Raw genomic sequence first — 17,082 nt, forward strand, 5'->3', positions numbered from 1 at the left:
CTTTCCTAGACCATTTTCCCTCTCAGATCAGCACTTTATACGCGTTTTCCAATGCCCCACGCAAAGTTGTTTCGCGAAAATTTTCGATTTTCTTCAGTTTGGACCAATTAAAATTTGATTTCAGAGCTTCTTTCTCCATTTCCGCCACTTGAGGTATGTTTGTCTCGAAGTTTGGCACATTTTCTCGGGGGTTGACTTTTGTTGACTTTTTACAATTTTGGCTCATTTCGTTCATTTTTGCTTATTTTTGCAGATTTCTTCGGATGCCGGATCACTTTCATCACGGCGGAGGTCCTCCACATGCCGGGGACGAGCTAAATATCATGTCATTTCCTCCGAGGATTCGGCCTTTCGACCCGGAGAGGTATCACCCTCAGGAGCACGTCCTACCTCCTACCACCTTCACTTGGCTTGAATGTGTAAATAACCCCCAGTTCCCTTCTTCCTTTGAAGTGAATCCTCATGCGCCTCCTCTTCCTCAAAACCCTCACTGGATAGAAGAACTGAGACTTACTCTCTTTGAGAATCAATTTCTTTCTTCCTACGAACCTCCAACTCCCCCCACTATATTTGAGCGATATCAAGCTTAGCTTCTGCTTGCAGCCTTTTCTCACTTGCCCTTCAATGTTCTTGAGGGTGATGTTCCTCTTAAGAACTTTCGATAGGCTTATGACATTATAACTTGAGGTCATGTCCTTAACCCCATTGCTCAAGCAGAACTTCATATGTTTTGGATCAACTCCCACTGCTTCTTCATTTGCACCAAACTTCTTTGGCTACCACTCAATCTTTGGACACAATCTCAGCCCGTCAAATTCACACCCAGTATGAAGTAAAGAACCTTATCGACGAATATAATAACTTCAAGAATAAAGACTCTGCATACTGGGATGATTTAGATATGGATGAGATAGAACAAGGATTGAAGGAAACAGAGTTCGAAATAAAACCTAAACATCTTTTTTATCAAATAAGAGCATATCAATTTCAGCAACCTAGCTTGGAGAGGATAGAACACAAAATAAAAAAGGAACATAAATTCATTGACCATTGTTGGAACAAATTCTATGACCTTGTTATTTATTCTATTCCTTATTTTTATGAAATTGAATTTGCAGCCAAGAAGGCTTTCTGATGTAATTACTTTCACCTTAATAAAGCTAAGTTTTCCTTTCTTTATTTGGCATGGTCTAACTTTATTCTATTCGCCCAAAGCAAACAAAATCAGAGCTTCGAATTTACCAATTTTGTCCTTCGAAACCTGATTTGAACATTTCCAATGGAATACTGGAAATCTAATTTGAATTTTCCCAACATATGGAGCGTAATTGACAATCTTTGCCTTAGGTCTTCTCATTCCAATCATATGGTTAACACAATCAACAGTTTCGAATCAACTATTTTTGTTTCGAATAAACAGTCTAAATTTTTCGAAGTATGGAAACTTCCCTTAAGGATTGTACTGTTTTACTCTAAAAGAGTGAGTCCCTTTGTGTCCTTCACTGCTTAACCAAATATTGGTTTTATGTCACTTCAAAGTCTAAAACAAGTTCTAACTGTAGAGTATTCCAAATTTTACTTTGAAGGATTTTACTTTTAACAAGAAACCTAAAAGCAGGTCTTTAATCTTCTTGAAGTAAACAAACACCTAAGCATTCTTGTACTCTTAGGTATGAACTGTGCTTCGAAGTCGACTTCCTGCTTTCAAAGCCCTAGCTGGACGTTTGTCACCTAATTTTGGAACCAAAGCTTGGCTTCAAAGCCAAATATTTGATTTCGAAGCCAATACAAGTGTTTGAGATACATTTCCCTCCCAAATTATCAATATTGACAGAAACTTTTTGCACCCGTACCTTTAGTACTTATTTATGAATTCTACCCATTCTAAAATGATTGGGTATTTTTCAGAAAGAAAGGTTTAAAAACCCTTTCCTTTCGTGCTTTTAATTTACTTGCTCGCCTAACACATAAACCCTTCATCTCCATTGACTTCTCCTCTCCTTTACCCTCTTTCTCAACTTCGTCTTCTGAAAACTTCTGCCAATGGCTTCTTCCTCCTCGAAGATACCAATTGTGGAGCGCGTAAGTCCATCTGTGGCCTTAAAAAGGATCATTGCTGAAGAGTGTGAGAAATACAAAACTGGCGAGAAGAGTGCTATTGATGGGCGCATTTTCATTCCCTGTCGCCATGAACAACAGGAATATGTGCTTGGGCCTATTTTTAAAGAGGTCCCCACTGAGCTCCCAGCTCTGTATCTGCGTCTGGAGGATCATTGCCTCCTTTATGAAGGCGGTCTTGATTGGGGAAGCTGGAGAATGAACCGACCCCATCGCTGCTGGCCCACAGTACGGCCAGAATGGGAGGAATGGTATGATCAGGTCGTCCCTGCTAGGACACTGGATCTTCAGGAGCTTTGCCTCTTCAACGCCCTTCAATTGTCTAGGTTCACCATTTCGGATGACCCATTTTTAATACCTGCTGCTCTTTATTTTTGGAATTCTGCTTTCAATTTCTTCCAATTTAGATGTGGGATGATGGCTCCTACTGTTCTTGACATCTGTCATCTATTAGGATTATCCCCCATTGGTACTCCCATTGGTCTAGACTACCCTGACCTTAAAACCCTTTTTCTCTCCCCCCCTTTGAACTCATCCTATAGTGACTTTGTCAAGGTTGAGAACAAAAGAGAAGGCCCTGTGACTGATAAGGAATTCTTTTCTTTTTTATTGTATTGACTTTGCAAATTCCTCTTTTGTACTGCTTCTCAGAGGATCATGCCTAAGTTTGCCCCTCTTGCCAAAGCCTTTGTTTTGCATAAAAAGGTGGCCTTAGCTCCATATGTGTTGGGTCATGTCTACAGAGCTTGTTCCCTTTTTTGTGAAAAACCCATGGACGCCAATGAAAGAGGCTCATTTTGGATACTCTAACTCTGGCTTTTTGCATACTTCACTGATTTGCAGTCTAAATGTTTAAAGTTTTTTATGCCAAATCCTACCACTTATGGCGTGAAGTTAGCCAATGTTTCACTTTATCCTTCCAACTTCGCCTTTTACTTTTCTTTCTTTCACTAACTCCCAGCTTCCCCTTCTTCTCACATCTTCTGCCCCTTCGAAGCTACCAATATTGGCCCAACCTTGTTGAGGACCATTTTGAGTGATAGGTCCTGCTCTAAGCCTCAGCATAAAAATATATGGGCTTCTATTTTGATCCCAAGGGAACTACTCATTGGCACTATGAATCTCAGAGCTTATAAATGCATCTCTGAGCCCTATTGCCCTGCCCAATTTGCCAGACAATTTAGACTCTCACAGGGGATTCCTATCCCTCTCTACAGTCAGTCCAATTTAAACCTTGCAAGCAGAGATTTGAAGGTTCCAAGATCCAAATTAGAAGAAGCAACCTCCAAGTTTATCCAAGACCTAATTGATTTTGAGTACCGACCATTCATTCCTCAAAGAAATACATTGAAAAGGTACCAGAACTGGTAAATGGCCAACATGGAGGTGCACTTAGCCATTTCTCCTCAAGATCTATTAATGGTACTAGATGTACCTCAAGCCAAGTCTAAAGGGACTGGAGTTGTTACTTCCTCCACTACTTATGCTACCCCAGTTCTTACCCCTGCTACTACAAAGTTTGCTCCTACTGCCTCACCTCTTCCTAGAGTTACTCGAGCTGCTTTGAAGAAAAGTATGCACTGTTTGTTCTTTTATTTTCCCTCTTCTTTATGATACTTTTGCTTTTTACTTATAGTTGCTTCTTTGGTGTAGGTGGTGTAGGTGCCTCTCACAGGGAGACTCTCTTCAAAGAACTCAAGCTTTAAATCTCCTTAAGAGCAAGCAGCAACAACAAAGGAAAATAAAGCTCTTGCTTGATCCTGAAGAAGAGGTACCTGAGGCTCACATGGAAGAAGAGGAAGCAGAAGAAAAAGAAACAAAAAAGAGAAAGAGACACCATTAAAAAGAAGGAAAAAAATGACGGTCTCTCTCTCTAATTTCACTGGGGACCCCATTCACGAAGCATCTGCTAAAACAGTAGAAGCGGAACATTCCAAAGAAATCATTGTATTCCAGAGGGCTGAGAAAAGGAAACAACAACAAATGCTTACGGATGAAGTTGCTGCTGCTAATGCATTCCAAAGAAAACTGCAATGAGACAACAAACTGCTGAACATTATACCCTTCGCAGTTCTCCAACCATTGCTACCACTTCTGAAACTAATAATTTCCTTTTGTGTCTCTAATTTTCTTTTTCAAGTTTTGATACTAAAACTTAACATTGCTTTGTATTTCTTCTTTTGCAGCAACAACTATTCTACCTTCTCCTTCAATAAGGACTTTTTCAGTTTCATCTGAAGTTGAAAGACTATTAGAAGCACCCTTAAAAAGGAAAAAGAAGAATGGCACTAAAGTGCCTCGAAGTGTAGGGCCTATTCAGGTAATACTCTCACTCCCTGGTTCTACGTTTTTCACATCTTTTGTGAGGCAAGCATTCATATATCCTAATCCTTCGGCTTAACTCCATACCTTCCTCTTCTAACCTTTAACTTAGCCCAATTTATTCTCCCTACAATCCTTGCTGCTCCTTCCCCTCCTGAGAAGATCCCAGTTATTACTTCATTTCCAGTGATAGCTGGTTCTCTCAGAGAAGATACTGGTAGCTCCTCAGTTCTTTGTTCACTATCCTTATCCAACTCCAGTCCCTCTTCTCTTGACCTACTGGTAGCTAGGACTATGGAAACTACTAGGGACACTTCATCCTCCTCTCCTATCCCTATGCAGCCATCTCTTCTTTCTACTAGAGCCCTTTCTACACCAACCATGTCAATAGAAGATATGGACATTTTCGAAGCTAGACTAGTTAGCCTTTTTGACATGCCTTCTACCATTCCAACAGCCAGTAATGAAACTGAGCCATTGGTTTTGGTTGATTCTCTCTTGGAAATTTTTGAGATCTCTTCCACTATCAATAGGGCTTTCTCACTTTCACTAGATTTAGGTAGCTGTTTGGAGTTGCTGACATTGTTCTCAAGGATCCCCTTCGAAGCCTTGCAAAGACCTATTATCAAGAATGGTTTCCTCCACTGCTGCAAGGTTATTGAACAATCCAGCATGGCTATTTCGAGTCATTTATCTCGGGCAGCAGCTACCATTGACTTTTATATCAATATATGCCATGTTGCCAAAGCTGCAGAGGAGAAATTGTTGAGAGACTAGAAATTTATTTCCCACATACATGCTGAGGTGTCTGAATTGAAAGAACAGCATTTCTCTGTCTCCCAATTTTGAGCCCAACTTTTGGAGAATAAAGCTCAACTAGAATAAGAGTTATCAGCAATTAACCTGGCTTTGGATCAGACTGCCACCAAGCTGCAAATCACCAACCAAGGACTGGCTGATCGGAAGCAGGATATGACTACAGTCATCCAGTTGTTCCCATCTCTTAAGAGTAGAGAGTCATTGTAAAGGAACAATTGAAGCATTGTACTGACTTTTGGGCCAATCTATGGCTGCATGTATTTAACTCCTTATGGAATGAATTCTTTATTTATTATTTGAGTGTTTTCATGCTTCTCTAGTTTTGCACTTACTATACTCCTTGTGTTTCCCACACAGTTGGATAATAAAGCTTGAAATACCTGTCATTAATTTTCTTAGGACATACATAGCCATTCAAATTTCTCAAATGATATGCACCCCAAGGCAAGACTCTATGAACTTGATATGGTCCTTCCCAATTAGGTGACCACCTGCCAAACTTATGACTTTTAATCCCTATTGGGAGTATTGTCTTCCATACCAAATCACATTCATCAAAGCTAATATGTTTGACTTTCTTATTATAGTTTTTGGCTACTTTCTTCTTTTGGAAAAGAATACTATTTAATGCCAAAATTGTAGCTTCATCCACATTCTCTAATTCCAAGCACATGCTCTGATGGTTTTGCTCAGGAACTAACTGATCCTGGCATCTCACCCTCAAGGACTTGATGTTAATTTCTACAGGTAACACTGCATCATGCCCATATACTAAGGCATGAGGAGTAACTCCTATACTTGATCTTGGAGAAGTCCTATAAGTCCATAATACATCCAACAGTAAGTTATGTCAATTCCTGAGATTGTCTTCCATAACTCTATGTATTGCTTTTTTCAAAGACTTATTGGATGATTCTGCCTGATCATTTGCTTGTGCATAATAGGGGGTAGAATTAACAAGACTAATTCCAAACTCTGCCACAAAAGACTTTACCATCTTCCCATCAAATACAGTCCCATTATCAACAGTTATGGTCTGTGGGATGCAAAACCTGTGGATCAGATCTTTAATGAATCCAATAACTTCAGTTTGTTCTACAGCGTTATATAGTTTTGTTTCAACCCACTTAGTGAAGTAGTTTGTGGCTACTAAGATGAAACAATGATGCTTCGAAGAGGGTGGATGTATTTTCCCTATCATATCCATAGCTCATCCTCTAAATGGCCAAGGCTTCACAACTGCATGCAAATCAATTATTGGTACATGTCTTATCATGCCATGCTTTTGGCATGCCTGGCAACCTCTAGCATACTCTAGAAAATCTTTAAGGATGGTTGGCCAATAGTAGGAATGTCTTCGAAGCAGCCATCTCATCTTCACACCAGGCTGATGAGCATCACAAATGCCTTCATGAACTTCAGCTATGACTGTCAATCCCTTCTTTGGCCGTAAACATTCCAGTAACAACCCGTCTGCTCCCCTTTTATAAAGAGCATTACCATACACTATGTATTGTATAGATTGTAATTTGATCTTGCTGCTGGCTTTCGAAGATGGGCCAGTTAGGTACTGCATTATTAGATATCTCCAATCTTGGTCTTGTAAGTCATTATGATTAACTTCTAGCACCATATTCCTTTTAGTTAAGTGTGGTATTACCTTTTGATATGTTTCTTGACTTATGTTCATTTGAATGTCATCCCTTCTCCTGAAATTTGAAGCTTTTTGAGCCACATCATTGGCTTTGTTATTCATGAATCTTGGGATATAAGTCACATTTGCTATCTGAAACTGGGATAGCAAATGTAATGCAACAACATAGTATGGCAACATACTTGCACTTTGACATTTGAAAATTCCTTTCACTTGGTTAACGACCAATTGAGAATCCCCAAATATATCAACTGCATGGGCTTATAATCCAATAAGCATTTTCAGTCCCATTATTAAAGCTTCATATTCAGCTTGATTATTGGAACAAGTAATTTCATCAACTCTGAAACCATGTGTAGTTTCTACCCCCTGTGATGACTTAATCACCACACCAATTCCAGTTAGACCATTGGCTTTTGATCCATCAAACCACATTTGCCATGGCTCAATATTAACCATACTAAGATCCATTATCTCTTGGCTTTCTGTTTGACATGGATGATCTGCCAAGAAATTAGCTAAAACTTATCATTTTACTGCTTTTTGGGGAACATATTCTAGATGAAATTCTGATAAAGCTAGTATCCATTTGCCAATTCTTCCTCTCAACATAGGTCTAGAAAACACATACTTAACCAAATCTGTGGTTGCAATTACCAAGACAGTTGTAGACAAAAGATAGTATCTTAGTTTCATTGTAGCAAAATACAATGCAAGGCACAGTTTTTCTATAGCTAAATATTTACATTCACAAGAATTTAAGAACCTACTAAGGTAATAAACTGTTTGTTCTTTGCCTTCTTCATTGTCCTGGGCTAAGAAAATCCCCAATGAATCTTTTGCTGCAGCAATATACAACTTCAAGGGCTTATCACTCTTTGGTGGCATCAGCACTGGAGGCTTGGCCAAGTAGGCTTTAATTCTTTCTAAAGCAGTTTGATACTCTGTCGTCCACACAAACGCCTCCTCATCTTTCAACCTTAATAAGGAAGAAAATACTTTAGTTTTCCCTAAAGTGTTAGAAATAAACCTTCGAAGAAAATTAACCTGCCCAAGGAATTTTCGTACTTCTATCTTACTTAATGGAGGCTTGGCTTCAATGAAGGTTTTGGCTTTATTTTGATCAATCTATATTTCCTTCTTGTGTACTACATAGCCTAAGAAGTTTCCAGCTGATACACCAAAAGCACATTTGAGAGGATTAAGCTTCAATTTGAACTTTCTCATCTTTTGAAAGTTGCTTCCAAGTAAAACAAATGTTCCTCCATGGATTGGGACTTCACTACAATGTCATCAATGTAACACTCTAAATATCTTCCAATGAGATCATGAAAGATAGTGTTCATAGCCCTTTGATATGTAGCCCAGCATTCTTTAGGCCAAATGGCATTTTAACTCATTCGAAAGTGCCAATGTTCCTAGGACATCTGAATGCTGTCTTATGGGCATCCTCTTCTGCAATGCAGATTTGGTTATAACCAGAATGCCCATCCATCATTGATAAAATCTTATGCCCTGCTGAACTATCCACCAATAAATCTATTATGGGCATAAGGTACTCATCTTTTGGAGTTGCTAAATTCAGGTTTCTAAAATCGATGCATACCCTTATTTTACCATTCTTTTTAACCACAGGCACAATATTGGATAGCCATTCAACATATCTAGTTGTTCTAATAAAGCCTGCCTTAAGGAGCCTAAGAATTTTCTTCTTGACCTCCTGAATCACTTCAGGACTCATCCTTCTTGGTTTCTGCTTGAATAACTTGAAATTAGGCTTCATAGAGAGCCTATGTTCCACTAATGACCTATCTAATCCTAGCAATTCATTATAAGACCATACAAAATAATATTTATATCTCTTTAAGACCATCAATAACTGGTCCCCGTCAAGAGCCCTTAACCAAGCACTAATGTAGGTGGGCTGCTCTGTAGAACCTTCTCCTAAATTAACTTCTTCTAAGGGGTCTTGTATTTGAAAACTTACTAATACTTCTTTTTTGATTTCTTCTATCTTCGAAGCAATTTATTTGCTTTGTTCTGCTCCTATTTTGTCTGATTCAACATATTTGTCCTCCTCCTCATAGACAAAGTCTGTCCACAAGGCTTCTTCCTCCTGTATTTCTTGGACTTTTGTTTCGATGTCCAATGCACAGTATTTATCAAAGGTTAAAGGTCTGACATGTTATTGTTTATGCTTACAGCCAACTACCATGGCTTCTTTCTCTTGTTCCTGAACCTTTTGGACTATTGCTTTTAAGTCCAATGTTGTGAACCTGACTAAAGCCAAAGGTCTAGCTTCTTGGGTTTCATCCTCTTGCCTACAACCAAGCATCATTATCATCTTTGACGACAAATTCTTCATCAGCACTCTCCTGTACCAAGTGCTTCAGGTGTGCTACTTCCTCATCAGCCGTCACTTCGGCTAAACCATCAGGTTTTCTCAATATACTGAGTGGTGTTACTCCTTCAGTATACAATTTGGCCTCTGCAAAGTCAGCACAAGCGACAAAGGGTTGAGAGTCTGCATTGATCTCCTCTGTCTCTCCATTGCACAAGGCCATCATTATCTTCTGATGTAGAGAGAAAGGCACACATTTGTTGGTGTGAATCAAATCCCTGCCAAGTAAAGCATTATACTTAGCATTGTTGTCAATAACAAAGAATGTCGTCATGCAATCTCTGGTTCCTACACTCAGGTTAATGGGCAAAATCCCCTGAGCCATCTGTTTATCTCCAGCAAAACCAGCAATAGTTATGCTGGTTGGAATTAATCTGGGGTTCCTTTCCCTAGTTTCTTCAAAGAAGATTTCGGAAGCAGGTTCACCGCTGCTCCATTATCCACCAATACCCTATTCATCTGTATCCCATCGAAAAAAGCCTTGATATACAAGGGCTTGACATGTTGTGTCATGGATGTTGTAGGATACTCAAAAGGATATAAGAGATTAATACTCACTTATTCTTCACTCTCGTCCTTAGTTTCCATCGTTGTGGCTACTTCGGATTCATCTTGAACCATACTAACGTATGAATCTTCACTAGAAACTGGAATAGGGTCAATCTCTTGACCTTCTTGGTTTTCATCTTCAGCCTAGAACTCCTGTGGTAGTATATGCACCATATTCACTGATACTGGAGGAAATGAGCCAAATTGAACTGCTGGCTACACTTGCTTATTTTCCAGGCTAACTTGTTCAGTTACTTCAGAAGCATCTTCCATGCTACATTCTGGCTCTTCAGCACTTTTAACTTCCTTCGAATGGTATGTTCCTGCTGATTTTTTGACCAAAAATGTCTGTTCAGCCATGAAGGCTTCAAACATCTCCTCCTCAACCATTTCTTTCCTTTGGCCTAGGTCAACTCCTCCTTCTGTCGCACTGTCGCTTTCTATCAAAGCCTTTTCAAGACCTGCTAAGCTGGGTCTTTCTTTGGCTTTCAGTTTAGAATGAACTTTAGCTAACTGCTCTTTGTTGAAGCTCCTTCTGTTCTCAGGAGTTGATTTTGGACTATGGTCCAATTTTAGACTTTTTCTTTTCTCTGTCTGGCCTTTTGGTTAGGCCAATGAAGAACTATCCCCACTTTCCTTCAGATCATTTTGGTACTGAGTGTACCTTCGCTGGATCTTCCTCCTTTGGGACCTAGAAATTACTGGAACCATATTTGGTTTCTTTGTTTTTGGATGCTTTAGTAATGCCCAATTATTTGGAGCCACCAAGGAAGGTTTAACCATCCTGCCCTGGTCTCCAACAACACTTCTTTGGGTAGGCATTTCCTTAGACTTGTTCTGCATGACAAACCAATCTGGAACCCCAGATACCCATGAACTCGCTAGCTCAGTTGTTGAACTATCTCTTTCTGCTTTTGAAGCCAGCTTCGAAGCTGCTTGTGGAGGCCACTGCTTGGCCCTGATTCCTTGTCTTGAGACTAATTCAGGCCTTCCATCGAGGTGGCTACTTTCCATCTTGTGTGAGGCTGGTCTAGGAAACCAATCTCTGGCTCTGATCCCACAACTTGAGCCCACTTCAAGCCTCTTCTCAGAATGATTGCCCTCTATCCGATAGTAGTTGGGTGGTCTGAACTCATGTAGAGGTCTCTTGCCTTTGGAATGCACTCTAGTAGCTGTTGGTCCAGCCAAGAATGGCTGCTATCTGGGGCCAGTTGGGTATGGACTTTTGTTGTAGGCACTGGTTGGCTTAGAACGCCTCTGCATATCCTTGTAATACTGTTTCCCATCAATTGGGAGCCCTTTCAACCATTTGTAACTTAACCTACATCTGGGACACATCATTTGCATAACAACTGCCTCGAAGGAGTCATCATCCAGTACTTCCTCACTAGAATCCTCCCTTTGGTCTGCAAAGCCCTACCCATTCGCTGGTGAACTTCTGGTATCTTTCTTAATAGTAGTCTGGCTGGCAACATGCATCTGCACATTAACCTCTTCCAATTCCTTCAGGGATAAGTTTTAGAAGTCTAGCAGAATAACATTGGCTGTAACTTCTCCAATTTCTAAGAATGGATTAGTGTCAATCCCCATAGCTTTCTCTGTTTTAGCTTGGGAATTTTAAGCTCCCCTTTTGAATATGTTCTTGGATCCTGTCCTAAAAAACAATACAGTTTTTAGTTGAGTGAGACCAAGAATTGTGCCATTTACAATACATTTTTCCTTAAAGTTCTTTTTGGAGAAGGAATTTTAACTCCTTTTGGAAACTTTAGGAAATTCGCTACAAGTAAATGATCAAAAATGTCATCTGCCTTTGTTAAATCGAAAGAGTATTTCCTATGAAGGTCTATCTTTTTATACTACTGATCTATTGTAGTGTCTTTATGGATTAACGCCTCACAGATCACAGGCTCTTTCCCTACGATCTCTGTTGCATCAATCTCATAATTAAGATCTCTATAATAAGCCTTGTATGATGCATTACTTCGGTCTTATTCTTCCTCAAGTAATGATTCATATCTAGACACCTTATAGGTTAATTCCACTAAGTCTCGAAACTCAATTGAGTCAAACTTCTTTCAAAACCTAAACTCTAAACCATTTTGAGCCAACCTCACAAATTCAAGCTCTGGTAGAATGACCCTACACTTGTTTCGTGCTCTTTTGAATCTGGCAATAAATTGAATAGCCTTCTCATCAGGCCTTTGACTCAATCTTGCCAAGTATGCCATAGAAACTTCGGGCTCCGTTTGGAAGAACTGGGCATGAAATGCCTCTTCCATTTGTTGCCAAGTTTGGATAGAGCCAGGTGTAAGGTTAATATACCATACAAAAGCTGCCCCAGTTAGAGAATTTAGAAAAAGTCTTAACTTCAAATAATCATTATTGGTAAATTCACCACTTTGGGTAGCAAACCTAGCAATATGTTTTATTGTTGACTGGTTTCCATTCCTATAAAAAAAAAAAAAAAAGCAAAGTTTGGTATTCTAAACCTTCTTGGGTATTTATGCACCCTATCCACCCATTCTCGATATGGCTTCCTATACACAGGAGTTTGAACCCCTCGAGATCCACACATTTCCCTGACAATATCAGCAATTTGGTCCCTAAGGACCATATTTTGTGCTTGTTGGACTATTACTGGAGGAACAAACACAGGGTTTAGTGGAATCCCATGTGCTTGATGTCCTCTTGGTCCATAAGGAGGCATATTTGGGATTGGTTGTCCCTGTGGTACTTGCTGCTGTTAAGGGTGTGGCTGACCCCTCTGAACCTGTCCTGCGAAAGGTGTTGCAATAGAAGGAACAGGTGTTGTTTCCCTCCCAGCAGCAGAAAACCCTTCCAACCCCCGTGGTGTGAATTCGAATAGAGCATTAGTGAACCCTCTTGTACCAAGTATGGTTTGGAACATGGGGTTTCGAAACATTCTCATGCCATTTTCTTGTGTTGGCCTAAATCCACCAATTTGTATGGCTTCACTGTTAGGTAATGGGACATTTTGATTTACCACGGGCCTCAAAAGAGGCTCATACCATGACTGAGGTACAGGTGATGGTCTTTCATAATTTGGATTACTAGTCTGACCATTAGTCTGTCCATTACTTTGTATAGGCTGCTTATCTCTAGCCAATCTTTGCTGAGAAACATTTGAATTTTCCTCCATATACCTTGTGTTAGTTGGTTTATGGGAATTCATTCGATCCAAAAAGGATATTGCCCATCTTTCCATTGTGTTCATTAGCTGCTGTCCCATGGCATCCACCAAGCCTCCTTATGGATTCATTGACTGGGTAGATGGAACAGTAGATGGTCCAATTCCATGGTCTCGTCTAGTATTTTGAACATGTGGTACTTGCTCTGAAGTGCTGGTCTATTTGACCATTGGTTTTGATAGGACAGGTACTTCTACAGGATATGTTATCACATTATCCTCTGGATTAGGTATTTCTACCTCTCCCTCAACACCTTCTTCCAGGCGTTCATTTTCTCCTTATCTCCTACGTCTAGCCATTTCAATTAGTCCCACTGGGCATGCCAAAAATATATGTTAGCTTTTTTGGCTTTCAAAGGTTAGTATTGTAATTTTAAGTGTACCAGCAAAGATCAATCAGTCCTTACAGAAAATTAATTGCCAACCAATTATCAGACGATTGTGTTTTAGTTCTTTCAGCCTTAATGAAGAGGACTTTTACTGGTGACTTGTTTAGAATAATTTAGTAAACAACAATTAAGTGAAGAAAATTGCAGAATTTCATTAAGTAAAATGAAAAATTTACAATGATCTAACCCAGCCTAGTAGAGGTTTACAGCAACAAGCTATTTGAAACTACTCCTATGAATGAAGTGCAATACAGGAATTTGAAGTACAGAAATGTAAAGAACTGCAAAAGCTGGAAAGAAAAATAAAGTAAATAAAACTGGTCTTTTAATCTGAGTCTGGATCCTCCTTTCTGTGGCCTTCTCTGCTATTTATACTTCTCAATGATAACTGTCGAAGTGGGCTCATATCTGTCAAAATGTCCCTCCATGATCGCTGAACATGCTCCTCACAGTCAATCCCACTACGCCATGTTTGTAGTTAAACTTCCCTCCTGATTTTGAATTTGAACCTTGTAAGTAACCGTTTAGACCACATCACCTTATATCCCTCGATCATTCCAGGGCTACACAGACCTATTATTACCAGCATGAGTTGACACGTGTCTTACTATAGTTAGCACTTTGCATTACCTCCCCAAATTGCCCCTTTCATGCCACGTGTCGAATTGTGATTGGCTTATACAAATTATACAGTCAACAACGACGTAAGAAATTAAATTGGTAGTGCAAGTAGAATTTAAATTTTGACTTTCCCTCCAAAATTGGGACGAAACGAAAGGTTAGTGAAATGGTTATCATAACATTATATTAAAACACCAAATTAAGTATATATCTCATTAGTTAAATATTATCTAATTGGGAACTTTGCTTATTTGTTAAAAAGTCACATTTTTTCAATTTTTTTTTTAAAAATCTTTAGCCATTTTTTTTTTCAAAATTATGTCAATTTTTTTTCTAATTTTTTCAATTCTGTCATGAGTAGATAAATCTAAAAAGTTAAAAAAAATTAAAAAATTCCAAAAAAAAATTCAAAAAGCCAAAGTATAAATAAATAAATAAATTATGTTTTGTCTTTTCTAGACTTTTTTTTATTATTTTTTATTTGTCTCGTCAAGCTGAATCTAGAAGTCTAAAACTTTTTGAAAACACATAAAATAAAAATAAAAAATTCACTAGAGATGAAAATAAAAAAAATAAAAAAAGACACCAGATAAACAAACTCCAAACACTCACTAAACAATAAGGAGGAGATCTTCCCTACATTTCCTTCTCATTCATTTGATTTTCCTCACAACTAACTATTTTCTTCACTTCTCCTTCCCTCAATCCCAACAAACGAAGTAGCGCTAACCAGAAAAGAGTGGGAAGGAAAGAGAATTTAGGGTTGGGAGTCGCCCATATTGTTGGATTTAATCTAACGATTAGAGTAAAATCTCATAAATTCAATGATACAAGTTGATCATGTTTATTATATATATATGTATATATATATAAATAATTACATGTATAACTTGGGGTCGGGTTGCTTGAGTCTTTTGCCTATGACCTAAAAACAAAAACAAAAATAAAAAAAAAATTGTAATTTAAATAGTGTTATGTAATAAGTAAAAAACGTGATTAGCAATCATATTTCTATAAAAATTAAATAAAAAAACCCCGTTACTTTTAACCATGCTTTAAGTAGAATGAGAAATAAGTTTATTACCGTCTAATTTTAAGTAGAATTAAGTTTATTTAAACATTAATTGTTTAATTTTGAATTAAAAAGAAAAAAAGAAAAAGGATGGTCAAAATGTCCATGATTGGGAAGTTTAGGTCAAGTTCTATCCAGCAGGCCCAACGAAAAAGGAAAGGGGAAATTACCACAGTGGTAACTTCAAAAAATTATTACACATCAATGAAAAAGTTTATAATTTCAATTATAAATATTTATAATATTTATCACTTGGTAATTCTTTTTGTTGAAAGGGGGACTGATCTGTTAAAGAAAAGAACATATGCTTACTATTCAATACACAAGAAAAGTTTTCTGTTTCTGTAATAAGAAACAAAATGCTTCTGGTAATATCTAATGTCAAGCAAAAGCTTTTGGAATGCATAGCAATTGCATCAACACTGCTTCAAAAGAACCTTCTACAAGCACAAAATATCAGATGCCAAAATTCGCCTTTCGGACCGAGGAAGAAAAATTTACAGTTCAAATAACTCAGCTTGTCCAAAATGGCTAGTCATAGATACAAAATAAAGATGAAGACAGTGAGTTGGAGCTCATAGCCCATCTCTCTTTGCCGAACAGTTCCCGAAATAAATCATGCTTTAATCACAAGAGCCGGTAAACTCAATGTAAAAGGTCTCCACAATTCTAAACACCTCACGTATTACTTAGATCCAAATTCTTCATGATCGAAATGATTTTCCAAGCAAGCTTCTCATCTGCCACTGACCAAGTGCAGCAAAAATATGTTGTTGCAGACTTATCGCCAAAACAGTCGGTGGTTCTGTAAGGACAGTTGTCCTTCAAACAAACAGTGATGTACATTGACTCTACTTGAAGGTGTTCGCCACAATCTTGGATGGTCTCTTCAGTTAATTCATTTGAAAGTTTTGCAAATAATAAGTGAAGCCAAACGCAACTCACATCTTTGCTTGATGAAAGGTCTGAGTTTGTGGTCCTTTCCAAGTTGTTGATGGTTACCGGGCAACAATGAGCAAACTGAACTACATGTGTCTTTTCTCCCAACAATTCTGGAAGCTCATCCTCGTGTACAACCTTAGCCTTTTGGTTTCTCTCCATAATTAAAATCCCTTCTGCTACTCTTTCATCACATACCTGCAGTGTAGATGTGGCGCTAGTGTCAGCAGGCCCTAAATCAGAGTTCCCTATAGACCTTTTTAGAAACTTGAAGTTTGGACTCAAGGAACTTCGGACAAATGCATTTGTGGTATCTGCCTTTACGTAGTGCGTTGAAGGAATGCAGACAGTGTCGTTGTTTGCAGGATCGTGACATTGAATCCCTAATTCAGATTGAATTCTTCCTTTAAGTAAAGCCATCTTAGGCTTTTCGCCATGGACAAGAATCACATGCTTGGGAGAGAGAAATTTTAACAGATCCATAATTCCTTTGGCATCTGTATGAGGACTAAAGGACAACTGATGGATCTGAAAATTACCAAAAGAAGGATGATTGTAAAAAAATGAATACAGTACGATATCACTCGCAAAAATAAAAAAAGAAAAGAAAAGAAGATGAAAGGGATATTTTGCTTCAATCAAAGCAGGCCACAGTTCGAGTGCTGAAAAGGGGACAGTTAGAATAGATCGATTCACTAGTGTAGTCTTAACAAGACCAGTTCTGTAGCACAACATATGAGAACAGTATTTCCTGCAGTAAGTCTAGAGGCGTAAAATATACAAATTACATCAATTTAGCATAATACAAAACAAATAATGACTGTATATAATGGAAACAGCAGAAAATAAATAAAGACACAAGCTTGTGTGGATCAACCCCAAAAGCTATCTTGTGAAGCGAGGGTGCTGTCATGCTTATAGACTACACATCCCCTTTGTGCCCGAGCGATGTCGGACTTCACTTCACATCCTCGCTCACACCTAGTGTGC

The 17,082-nt window shown here is 38.5% G+C and overlaps 1 protein-coding gene across 7 annotated transcripts in view; it reads right to left on the reverse strand.

The window, feature by feature from the left end:
* Positions 1 to 15,415: 15,415 nt before the first annotated feature.
* CPSF73-II (cleavage and polyadenylation specificity factor 73 kDa subunit-II) overlaps positions 15,416 to 17,082 on the reverse strand; it is a 72,993-nt gene continuing 71,326 nt past the window's right edge. For all 7 annotated transcript variants that reach the window (XM_082893904.1, XM_028258228.2, XM_082893901.1 and 4 more), the window contains one exon: positions 15,416 to 16,620. In XM_082893904.1, coding sequence (XP_082750030.1) covers positions 15,832 to 16,620 — 789 coding nt within the window. In that variant the 3' untranslated portion in view covers positions 15,416 to 15,831. The remainder of the gene's footprint in view (positions 16,621 to 17,082) is intronic.

This window comes from Camellia sinensis, chromosome 11, assembly GCF_055761805.1.
Source record: "Camellia sinensis isolate YWXY chromosome 11, ASM5576180v1, whole genome shotgun sequence".
Lineage (NCBI taxonomy): Eukaryota > Viridiplantae > Streptophyta > Magnoliopsida > Ericales > Theaceae > Camellia > Camellia sinensis.